Source organism: Mustela nivalis, assembly GCF_964662115.1.
Source record: "Mustela nivalis genome assembly, chromosome: 5".
NCBI classification, from domain to species: Eukaryota; Metazoa; Chordata; class Mammalia; order Carnivora; family Mustelidae; genus Mustela; species Mustela nivalis.
Window position 1 is genome coordinate 26,416,431 of NC_139024.1, and position 12,737 is coordinate 26,429,167.

At 33.3% G+C, this 12,737-nt stretch overlaps 1 protein-coding gene across 1 annotated transcript in view; it reads right to left on the bottom strand.

Annotated features, from left to right (window-relative positions):
* LIN28B (lin-28 homolog B) overlaps window positions 1–12,737 on the bottom strand; it is a 139,448-nt gene that overhangs the window by 126,159 nt on the left and 552 nt on the right. Inside the window, exon 2 of the mRNA XM_082730543.1 lies at window positions 3,832–3,880. Within this exon, the coding sequence (XP_082586669.1) occupies window positions 3,832–3,868 (37 nt within the window). The 5' untranslated portion in view covers window positions 3,869–3,880. The remainder of the gene's footprint in view (window positions 1–3,831; window positions 3,881–12,737) is intronic.

The following is a 12,737-nucleotide window of genomic DNA, read 5'->3' on the forward strand; positions in this document are numbered from 1 at the left end:
CAAAACTCCAAGAGTACAATGCAAGGAGCCTAAAGAGGTGCCAGAGCCACCAAAGTTGCTGTCAACTATAAGCAATGAGTGACTTCTATTCCAGCAGAAACAATGCTTCGGTTCTTCTTAAAACTAGGAGGAGGGGCCGTGGCACTGCGGAGAGCGACTCCACCGGTGCTCTCCTCCCGGCAAATAAGGCCGGGGTCTGCAGCCCCAGCGCTGCCTTCGCAGCCACGAATCTTCCCGCGCAGCTTGCGCCCCAGGGTCGCCAAGACCCCCAGGCCAGCGGATCCGCCCTTTCCCTCCACCTCCCGCCCCAGCAACTTCCTTGCCCTTTCTCTCCCCAGTCACCTTTCCCTTTATTCATCTCATCCCCACCTCCTCTCCAGAAGTCAAACCCTTCCAAAGAGGCTGGTGATTTCTCACTAAAAAGAGCTTTTAATTTTGTCATTTTGTCCCCAAGAACACCAAACAAAAGAAACTCTTGCCTTTACTATTATGCAAGCAACACTTGGCACAATCTTCTTTAACTGCATATGTATGGCACTTATAATTTGGTCCCTTTATCTGTGAGATGTCAGACTGTCTGCTATCTAGGAGAAGTGAAGTCAAAGGGGAGCGCAATCAGAACCCGAGATTGACCACCACCACAACCCCCACTCCCCCATCAAGTCAAACCTAAAATGGAGCTGTCTTCAGACAGAACTCTGGCGCCGTCCTTTCGGGAAGCCGGGAAAATGTGGCAATGCGCCTTTGGAGACTAGGAAAAGACTTATGCAGGGAAGGGGGTGGAGGGGCAGCTAGGGACCATTTTAGGGAACCAACGCTGGAGCCCGGAGTGACGTTTGCCGGCCAAAAGCTGCGCACCCACACGTTGTGCAAACTGTTCCCGATCCCTCCCACTCACTTCGTATCAGTAAATAACTCGCAATTACTTTTCTTGAAACTTACAATACGGAGTCAAGTGAAAGAGTACTTGCCTGGGTGCACTGGTCTTACAGTAGAGGCACTTCAGAATTGGGGGAGGGGGTAATTTTGTTTTAGTTTCCAAAAAGCAAAATTCCGTTCTCATTTAATTTCCTTACCTGGAAGCAAAATGCTCTCGCTTAAATACAATTGTTCCAATTTGAGGATTTTTTGATAATTTTTAGATAGCTGTAAAAATCTCTTAAATTTTTTCCTTAAATATCTTTACACATTTCCCCAGGTGTAACTAAATTACAGAAAAACAGGAATCGATTAGCATAAAGCTGAAGTTTTCCAGATAAATTGCCTTTAAATTTCAAAAGCAAACAACTTTCTTTCCTTTTTGATCAGTTATCTTTCAGCAAGATATTTAAAGCAGCACAATTAATTCAGAAAAGGAGCATTATTTTAAGACCACCATTTTGTAGAAACTTTCTTTTTTAAAAAAACTGGAATAGAAAAAAATCCTATTCTATTAACATACTTCTCCCCCAATGAAAAGGAGAAATATAAATTTTGTTATTATTCCTCCCAAATATTTTCTGAATTGTGCTTAAAACTTCCTTAAATGATTTTAATTGGAACAAAAATAGGTTTGAAAGATCATTTGGTGATAAGCATTACATTACTTTGCCCAAAATAGCACAAAAAGAAGCTTCATGTTTTATTTTAAAAAATGAGTTATATTTTTCACCTATAATACTTGAACATGTATTTTTCATAATTTAAGAATATTTTTGCAGTGAATATTTTCAGTTTGTAGAAATTACACTAAATAATATAAACATACAAGTCTTTCCCTGTAATGAATGAAAATTTATTCTTTAAAACTTAATCTCATCAAAAGAAATAATAAACTGAAATAAGAGTATAGACTGCTTCCAAGTTATTTCTTTAATATCTTCACTTTGGGTTTATTTGCAGGAAGGAGACGGGTAGATGGAAAATGGAAAGGAAAAAAGAGAGCAGGAGTAAAAGATTAGGCAAGTGAGAAGAAATCTTCAGGCTTTGAAGATGCCTACATGAGAAGCAAATCTGTGGAGAAAAAATATCTAACTATATACTGAAGACCAGGGTTGCCTGGCTTGCTCAGTTTGGTAGAGCATGGGGCTCTTGATCTTGGGGTAGTGAGTTCAAGCCCTATGTTGGGTGTAAAGATTACTTAAACTAAATAAAACTTGAGAAGGAAAGGAAGGAAGGAAGGTAGGTAGGTAGACAGGAAGGAAGGGAGGAAGAAAGAAAGAGGGAAAGGGAAAAGAAAAGGAAACTGGAGGCCAGAGTTCTGGTCCCATTTAATGACCTTATGACCCTAGGCTAATCATTGACCTTCTCTGGGTCTCTGTTTCCTTATCAGCAATGTGAGGAGACTGAACCAGTCAATCTTCAAGTCTTTCAGCTTAAACGTAATCTCTGGAAATAAACTTTCTTTTGGTCAAAGTGGAGCCTCTCCCTGGCCAACACTTTTAGTCACAAGGAAACACAGACATGAAACTTTATTGCAGTCACTTAACACGTTGGTGTTAACATTATTTCCCAACAGAAAAGAGAAAGGTCTCTGAACTGCCTCCAATTTGCCACCAGAGAAAAAATATAACCAGTAGTAAGAAGCAACTAGTTGGTAAATTAAAATATTGTAGCAACTTTTCAGAATCTTCTAGTTCAGGATACTGATTAAGAGCATCATCTCCATGTCAAAGGATTCACTCTAGAGAAAAGTAAAGTGTCTGTCAAATAGCAGAGCCGATCAGTGGCTTCCTCATTAAAAATCTGATCTCCACTACTTCCTCTTGCTACATGCAATCTTATATTTAATAAGTTTACAGAATAATAGAATAATAGCTTTTTATTTGTACTTACTAATGCTCATAAACTTTGTCATATTACAGCACTTAAGTATGTTTTGAAAATAGTATTTATCAAAAGTAGACCCAAGACACTAAATTCAGCACAGCAGAAACCAAATACTACATTATCATCAAATAGAATTATTACTGAAAAGTAAGTTTTCAGTTATAAAAGGTTTACTTATTGGGGCATCTGGGTGGCTCAGTGGGTTAAGCCTCTGCCCTTGGCTCAGGTCATGATCTCAGGGTCCTGGGATAGAGCCCCACATGGGGTTTTCTGCTAAGCAGAGAGCTTGTCCCCATTCTCCCCTGCACCACCCCCCCTCCCCCAGGCCTGCTTCTCTGCCTACTTGTGATCTCTCTCAGTGTCAAATAAATAAATTTAAAAAAAACCTTTTAAAAAAAGGTTTACATATCAAAAGTCTAGGTTTTACAGCACACCTAAATAAATAAAAGGATATATATTTTTTAAAGTCTAGGTTTAAATTGTTAAGAGTTCCTATGATTTATTTTTGCAGTATAATGAGGAACAAATTTCATAAGTGTTCTTGAAAAGCAAAATAAATGGAGCTTCCAGATTAAGAAAATTTCCTGAATCACTGAAAAATGTTTAATATATCGTGCTATTTATGTTATAGTAAATTATCTGGAAATAGCACCAAGTGTTACCTTTAATTTAATTCAAACAGGTATCTCTAAGTTCCTATTTTGTTATGGGAGTTACAAAAATGAATAAGCAACAAATCTCCATAAGCATTTAAATATCTGTTATCTATCTTGCATGAATAACAGAAAAGGAAATCACAAAATCCAATTCTGCTAAAATAAGAAGGAAAAGGAGTTAATTAGAATATTTTTTCCACACAATTCTGGTGAGAGTATGAGTTTATAGATGAAATCATCTAGAGTACAGTAGGATATGGTACCCTTCTTGCCAAAGTGGAGTCAAGTTTTCTTATATGCCCCCAGTAACCTTTTTATAACCTTAGTTAAGTTAAATATTTAATTGGAAAAAAAAGTAAAGACTAACCTGGGGCTGATGAAACCTGGTTGAATGACCTCATCATCTTCTGAAGAACCTAAAATCAGAGAGCTCAAGTCAGTACTACATTAATTGCCTACATAATTGCCTCTTCTTCAATTTAATGGCTTATTAGAAAGCAATAAAATGCTTAGGTGTTTGACTCTGTGAAGTGACCTGTAAACTTTTTTTTTTTTTTAACAATTTAAGACTCACCCAGCAAAATCACATAACCAATTGGCATAAACTTGTCTTTCATTCCTATGAAAGGACATTGGTTTAAAAAACATCTTAAACAAAACCATTAAGATTACTCTTAATTGTTCATGACCCAATTTCATGAAGAATAGTTTTAAATTTTTTCAGTTTTACACTGTAATTAAAAAATCCTATTTTTTAAGCCTCTGTTAAAAATCAACCTAACTGGGCGCCTGGGTGGCTCAGTGGGTTGAAGCCTCTGCTTTCGGCTCAGGTCATGATCCCAGGGTCCTGGGATCAAGCCCCACATCGGGCTCTCTGCTCAGCGGGGAGCCTGCTTCCTCCTCTCTCTCTCTCTCTGCCTGCTTGTGATCTCTATCTGTCAAATAAATAAATAAAATCTTAAAAAAAAAATCAACCTAACTTAACAACATTTTATTGATGAACTTATTTGACTCTTCAGATATTTTATAAGATAAATCATGAGAATATAATTGTGGTACTATACCATTCATATTGGGTCCATTACATTTATATACTATGTGAGAAAAAATTGCTTTAATGGTAGTATGCTTAATCACTAAGTATATTTAATTAAAAGTATCTAAGATATATGAACCTACAACTTAAAAAAGAAAAAAACAGTTTTATTTCAAAAATTTGAGTAAATACTAATGTTTTTAATACATCCACTGGCAGATCTCATGACACAATAATATGGGTGACTAAATAAAGAGGTTACCTGGTAATGAAATATAGCGATTGGAAGAGAAACTGCTGACCACTGAATTAGCATTTTTTCCCTGGGTTTAGAGTTATGGAGGTTTGGAAAATAGATTGGTTTGAACATGCATCCACTCACCTGCTACCACCCAGGGTTGTCTTTCTTCCCTTAACCAACCTTTATACACTACATCTACCATATCAACTCACAAAAAATAAGCCATTATGTGTAAATTCTTTAAGTTGCAATCTAATTTTCTTCTGAAAACGAAATGAAGGCTTTTCCAAGTGCAGGGTTCTACTGCACTTGGAAACACAGCCTATGTTTGATCTTCTCTATGTGCTTATAGTTACAGAAAAGTTCAAACCAAGATATTTGAAAGACGTGTAAAAATCAATACGGATTTGTCTAAAATTTTTTCAAATAATTCATTTAATTATAAATGGCAGATTTAATAAAGTGAAAATCAAATGGTGTAAGAAAGTTAGCTAAATGCTACTATAAGTTTGAATGATGAAGATATTCAGATTTTTCATTATTTAAACTTGACATATAATTTTTTTTTGGTTTTGGGATTTTTTTTGGCAGTTTTAATATTATCATCCCTTTCAAAGAAAAAGTAAGATGGAATTATTTTGACATTAATATACTGTATTGAGGTTAGGTAATGGTTTAAAACTTTTCAGAAACAAGGGTAAGAAAAATAGAATTAAATTTAAAGATGGATATTAAAATCTGACCATCCAGTGTTTACTGAACAACTATTTTAGGAATGAGACAAATGTTAACTGTTCCTATCTTTACTATGGGTGACAGATTTAATAAAGTGAAAATCAAATGGTGTAAGAAAGTTAGCTAAATGCTACTATAAGTTTGAATGATGAAGATATTCAGATTTTTCATTATTTAAACTTGACATATAATTTTTTTTTGGTTTTGGGATTTTTTTTGGCAGTTTTAATATTATCATCCCTTTCAAAGAAAAAGTAAGATGGAATTATTTTGACATTAATATACTGTATTGAGGTTAGGTAATGGTTTAAAACTTTTCAGAAACAAGGGTAAGAAAAATAGAATTAAATTTAAAGATGGATATTAAAATCTGACCATCCAGTGTTTACTGAACAACTATTTTAGGAATGAGACAAATGTTAACTGTTCCTATCTTTACTATGGGTGACTACATTTTGACATAAATAATAAAGAATAAAAAATAAGCCTTTAAATGAATGAAAATTCCAAAAACAGCTTTTTGTAATTTCATACATGGGTATTTTCATTTAATAATAAGTTTTTGGTAAATTTTAGAAAACAAAAATCTAATTGAAACTGTGATATCCTAAAATACCCTTCTCTGCTCCTTCACTAGAATAATCTCTTAATCATTTAAATGTCCACTTAGATGTTTTTTTCTTATTGTTCCATACTGAGTACAATGCCTCTCCCATATAATACTGTACTGTAATTGGCCGTAATAGCCCATGAAAATGTTCCCTGTCCCAACTTGACGCTATGCTCTGTAATGATAAAGGGCGGAGGGGACTGTGTATATTTAGCTCATCATTGTAATCCCAACATTCTTTAGTGTTTAATACATATTTTTTTTTAAAGATTTTATTTATTTTGACAGAAATCACAGGGAGGCAGAGAGGCAGAGAGAGAGGAAAGGAAGCAGGCTCCCTGCTGAGCAGAGAGCCCAATGCAGGGCTCGATCCCAGGACCCTGGGATCATGACCTGAGGTGAAGGCAGAGGCTTTAATCCACTGAGCCACCCAGGTGCCCCTAATACATATTTTTTAATGAACCAATGACTTAATAAATTTCTGAACTCCAGCAGACTATTTCTAGGATTGCTTTTATGAATTAAATGGACTTGTATACAAAATTTTCTTAAAACCATCTTTTCATAAAAGAGAATGTGATAGGCAATTAATCACTTGACAATTGCTAACGTGAAATATACACATATGAAGTGATTTCAATAATTTTACTTTATATATACATATACTATTATAAAATTGCTTAACTTATAATCACCATTTACTACATTCTTAGATTTCACATTTCCTTCTATTAAAATATGTAACAACATTCTTCTCAAGTACTTTACATATTGTTATTAATCCATTATTGTTAACTATTCAATGTGAAAGAAAACTATTCTTTACTATATGCTCTAACTTATTTTAAAATTGCCAAGTTCTTAAGCCCAAAGAATTGAGTAGTAATAAATAAAAAATGCTACTACATATTACTCAGAACTTTATTTCAATTCAATTTACATCATGTTAGTTTTTACTTCTTAAAAGAAGTTACTTTAAGTTGCCAAAAAACAATTTAGCAATAAAAAATATTCACTATAGTAAAAGGAAAATTATTTCATTATTCTCATCACTATAATTTCTCTACATTTAAAAAGATATCTAAAATAACAAATTTTGTTTCTCTTATTATCAGTATATGTAAATGCAAAGTACATTATAGTTTACTAAATAAAATACTCACTTTATGGCTTATAACAAAAATTAGCCTATTTACAATATATCTCAATTATCAATGAACTAAATAAATTCTTTGGAAAGCAAAATAGGCAGCAACGTGACTCTTCCTTCTTAGAATACTTGGGAGGAAAGCTTTTAAAAAATGACTATTTAAGATCATATAGCAAACATTCTACATAAACACCACAGTAAAGCCTAAAGCACAATACTTTCATGTTTATTGCAACTTAAATGTAACATATACACATTTGAAATAAAATATTAGATATAGAAGTTCAATATTAAAGTCAATGTGTATGCTTTATGAAAATGTTTTCTTACTCTGTTCTCTAAAGGAATGCTAATATGTATTAAAACCCTTCACTGTAATTATTTTTTTGCAAATTGAGTCAATAGATAAGTTCAAATGTTGCCTAAGTAAAATCAGGATATATCATTTTGTAATTTCATTGAATATCCTACTGTAATTTTAGATAAACTGAAAATGCTGTATTCTCATCTACACACAGATACAGAAAAATCAAAGAAAATTACCTACTTCAAACTAAGGTAAAACAAATATTTCCAGATGACTTTAAACATTTGAAAAACCATTGTTATTGGAATGTTAACACAGGAAAATTCCCATTCCTTAAAATGCTTAGAACATTATCTTGAAGAATGAATTTTTATTACTTTAAGAAAACATTTTAAAATTGCATTTTTATACTTATGAAGTAAATTATATTACTTTTTACTATTTATAATATATTATGTAAACACTTAACCTTAGAGGCTAATATCTATAATACAGCTGAAATACAGAGATGAATTTAACTTTCACAACCATTTTATAAACTGCAGTTTTATTGGTTTCACATAAAATATGAGCAGCTCTAGCAACCTCTTCAAATACTATAGTAAAAAAATTTTATTCTGGAAAATAAAAAAACTTCAATAAATAACTTAATTCAACTGGCAAACTGTCAAGACCGTTTAAAGGCACTATGTTAAACGTTAATTGGTAAATAATTCTTTAACTTGAATGTGAATGTTGTAGCATAATTAAGGCACAGCTGCCAGTTTTGCTAATGAAAACTGTATTTTTCACTGTAAGAAAGAATAGTTTTATAATAAAGCTCATAGTTGAGTCACTCTTGGGGTTACACTGAGTAAAAAACAATAGTGGTTTTAGATTAAAGAATCAAAATAATGGCAAAATTCCTGTCTTATGAAGCTAATCACATACATTTGAAGGCCCACCATATCTGTAAGATGAAAACTTTAGAGTAGCTTCTTGATATGGTAAACAAAAATGCCTCTAAATAAATCTAAACACTTCCAGTTAATTACAGTATTAACAAAACAATTTTATTTGATAATACATTTTAAGTTTTAATATACAATATTAATGGTTAAAAATTTATATCACAAGAGATTAATGACTAAATGAGAACTTTCAGTGCATTTGAAATACTTTCAATAAACATTTAACAAAGATCAAGAAATGTTTTAGAGGTTGCTCACCCTTACCTCACTGCCAGTGATCTAATGGTGTAATAAATGTAATACTAAATAAAAATAATAGGATTTTAAATAGCAGAGAAGATTATATACTAAGAGAACAATGCAAAAAGATAAAACAATTTACAGTTTTCAAAAAAATTTAAAACTACAGAAAAAGTAAAATCTCTTTTTAGTCTGTACAGCATAGAATATTTTAGCTGAAATATTTTTGAAGAATCTGAAAAAAATGTTACATAAAACAATTGTTTGAAAAATATAAAAGTAGCATTTTGGTTCTTGAATTCCCAAATAACAAACAGTGATTTGAAATATGCAGCAAATTTAAAACATGTTTTTCCACCATTAGAACTGGTCATTTAACACTAAGTCCTTTTTTCTATATAATTAAGCTTTTGTTCAGCCATGAAAAAACTAGAAACTGATTGCTTGAAAATGAGCTGTATGCCCTTTGTCCTGGTTTGTCACCTTTGACCCTTAATTTGATGATCCTGCATATCAACCCATTCTATTTTTAAGAAAATAATGTCAAAGTTCTAGGCCTAAAATAGTACTTTTTACAAAAATATTAAATGTATCACAACATTCCTTTTCAGGTAATTTCTACAATGGTTTCACACTAGTGTTCATTTCACAGAGTATAAATCTCAATAATATTGTAAGCAATAACAGCCTGGTGTTTATCCTGCTTCAGACAATAGAAAATTTCCTCAAAGTGCTAAATCAAGATCATTATAATTTCAAAATTTATATTTTTCTCTTTCTTTAGAAATTGCTTGTATTTTTGTTTCTAACTAGAATTTAGTTGAGTGATTTCTAACTTTATTAATGTCAATAATCACAAGTTGTCATGTTGATTTTGATAGTGCCAGAATATAAACCAGAATAAAAACACAAATATCAAGTTTTTACTCAAACTTACAGTGGTATCAACTAAAAGTATAGTTTTCGAGAACTCATTTGTTGCTTAAATTGGTTTTAAAACCTTGTCTTCATCTAATGACAGCTTTCGAAGAAAGGAAAAAACTCTAGCATTGATCCCATTGATTTTACTGACATTATTCAAAATCAATTTTATACAATAAATTAATATACTTAAGAAATAAAACTTCTCTATCACAATCTCTGGTTCATTTCAATACAGCTGGGTAAAAAGAATACATAAAAATATGTATGAAATGTAATGTATATATTTCCTACAGTGATGATGTAATTGAACCTCTATACAATTTCTGTGTACAGTTTTCAGTCAGATTTAGCAGTGACCAATATGGCTGTCTTGGTTCAGCACTATGGTCAGCGACTTTATAGAGTCACTGTGTCAGAGAACTACAACAGAGTATACATGCACACAGTGGGCAAACCAATGTGAGTCTATATTTCATATATTCCTATATATGTTCACATGAATCAATCTTAGTTTTTTAATAAGAAATTTTCATTGTTCTGAGTGGCAAGCTACAAAATCTTTTTTTCTTGTGGCTCATCAAAAACAGTACTTATTTAAAAAGATAATATAGTTCCTTTAAAAGGCAAGAAAATTAGGTACAGGTTCTAAGCATTTAAACATTAAAACTGGAAATTTGTAGACTTACAGAACTTTAAAAGGAATTAAGATTCCACTAGAAATTATCAAATAAGAAAACTCTTTAGCTGACAAAAATTTGCAATGGCCCTTTCATAATCAATTACTTCTAAATTGTTTCATCTATGAATAATTTTTAAATTATTTAAAATCAGCTCAGCTATGAATTAAGATAAATGTTTATAGGTCATTTTCTGACTGGAGCCTTCTAATATTGTCCCCAAAACTGGTATTTATGAATAGCACTTTAATTATTTTAAAGAGACATCAGTCCTAAACCCGAGGACTGTTTGGCATGTATGTTTTATTTTAAAACTTAGTTTTCCTTTATTCATAGTTTATAAATTATAATAGCAAGGTGTTACAAACACCAAAAAAAATTATACATGATCAGATAGCAAACAGTATCAAACTATCAGAGAGGTAAGATCCACTTAATCTTTTTCTTCAGAGTAAATAGGATTAAAAAAACTTTAAACCACTTTATTTACAAAAATCCTGGTGTTTTTTGGAATTTACATGTGCAACACACTTTAAATCATTCTGAAGACTGACTTTGACCACTACCATATTAACACTCAATTTGTTTCACTTACAAAGTCTAGTGTATTTCCCCCTTAACAAAGATTTTTTAATTTAAATCCTGATTAATTTCACAACAAATTTTTCGTTGTTTCTGAAAGAAGTTTGGCATAGACAGATAATAAAATACTGCAACTGGACAAGGATTAATGAGAACTGATCCTCAAATCATTTGGTTCCAGATCTGTTGGCAGAGAGGCACCTATAAACGGTTCTTATAACCAATATGCATTACAAATTGATCCAGACACTTAAATTCTTAACATTTTATTATCAAGCAATGATCAGATGATCCCATTTGCAAAACAGAAAAGTCAAATAAAGCATTTTATTCATTTGTAGTATCTTCCCCTCCCTACCAAGTACTAGAAAGAGGCCTGTATGAGTTTGATTCCTGAAAATGTTCAGTAAATTTAGGCATGATGTATTGTCCTATTTTATACATTCAGAGATAAATAATTTGGGAAGAAAGAATTCACCCCCAAATGGACAAATATCTAATTATTAATCTCAGTGGAATACTGATTATTACGCGTTCTGTTGTTAACTTACAGTATAACTCCTCTCATATATGTGCATATCCATAGCAGAAAAAAATGGCATAAATTTCATCACAAATTTGTATTTTGAAAATCACATAAACTGGCATAAATTTCCAAGAATGTAATTTTAAATTTTAAAGTTCCCCTGAAATCTTTTATTAAGTTAAATTGTGATGTTTCATAACTTACTGTTGGACTTAAAATTTTGCTATACCAACCAATGCGTTTCAGAAAGCATTTTTACATGTCACCTAGCTAACTATGATAATCATCTGGACAAAAAGGAAATATGAGGATTTTTTTTGATCAGAGTAAAAATCACAAAAATCCACCGATATTGTAAAATGTTTTAAATTCATTCTAACATGAGTTGCCATGTATAATTTTAACTTCCCCAATATTTGCGACTAAGAAATAAAAACAATAAAACAGTAATATAATTGCATTAACAGCTGTAGATAAAAAAATCTTCAGTGGAGAATTTAGTTCTATGAACGGTAATCATACCTGGTAACCTTAAAAACGTATGGGATGAAAACAAGTCCACAGAAAGAACAGAAAGGAACTCAAAGAAACACAGGAACCTAAGATTTCAGTCTGTGTTACAGGAAACAATTCAAAATGGCGGACTATTACTTACATTTAAGAAATTTCCGCAATGAGGACACTAAATACATACTGTAAGATGTTACTCGAAAACACTCAATATTTACCAACGTGCAATTAAAAAAAAAAAAAAAAAGTTTTGCAGTACAAATCTTCCTAATGCACCGCTTCCGATGTTCCAGTCAGTGGTCGGTTAATGCTCCTGCGAATGCATCGGGGTTTTTTTTCCTTTTCAAACGCAACCTAAATCCAAGTGGGTTTTTCTCCGTTTTCCTGAAATCCTTAGTTTTAATTCATTAATTTATACCACCACTACCGAAGCAAAAAGGATCCCCGACGCCTGCCTGTTACAAAGCAGCCCCGCCGGCGAAGTGCGCGAAGGGCAGGTGCGGACGCCCTCTGCTGGTGCGGCCCCGCGTGTCCGAGGCGCCGGTACCAGCCGCGGGAACCGGCCGCCGGGACCCCAGCCGGCGCCGCACCATCGCGACCCGAGTCGCCCGCGCCCCCTCCCTGCCCCGGCCCTCCCGCTTCCAGCCGGCTCCGAGCGGCGGGCGGCGACCGCGGCGCAGAGACTGGGCGGCCGCGCTGGAGACGCAGCGCCGACAGCGAGCGCCGACCCAGCGGCACAGAGCGGGGAGAGAAAGGTGTGAACCCGGAAGTACATCGACCGCCCG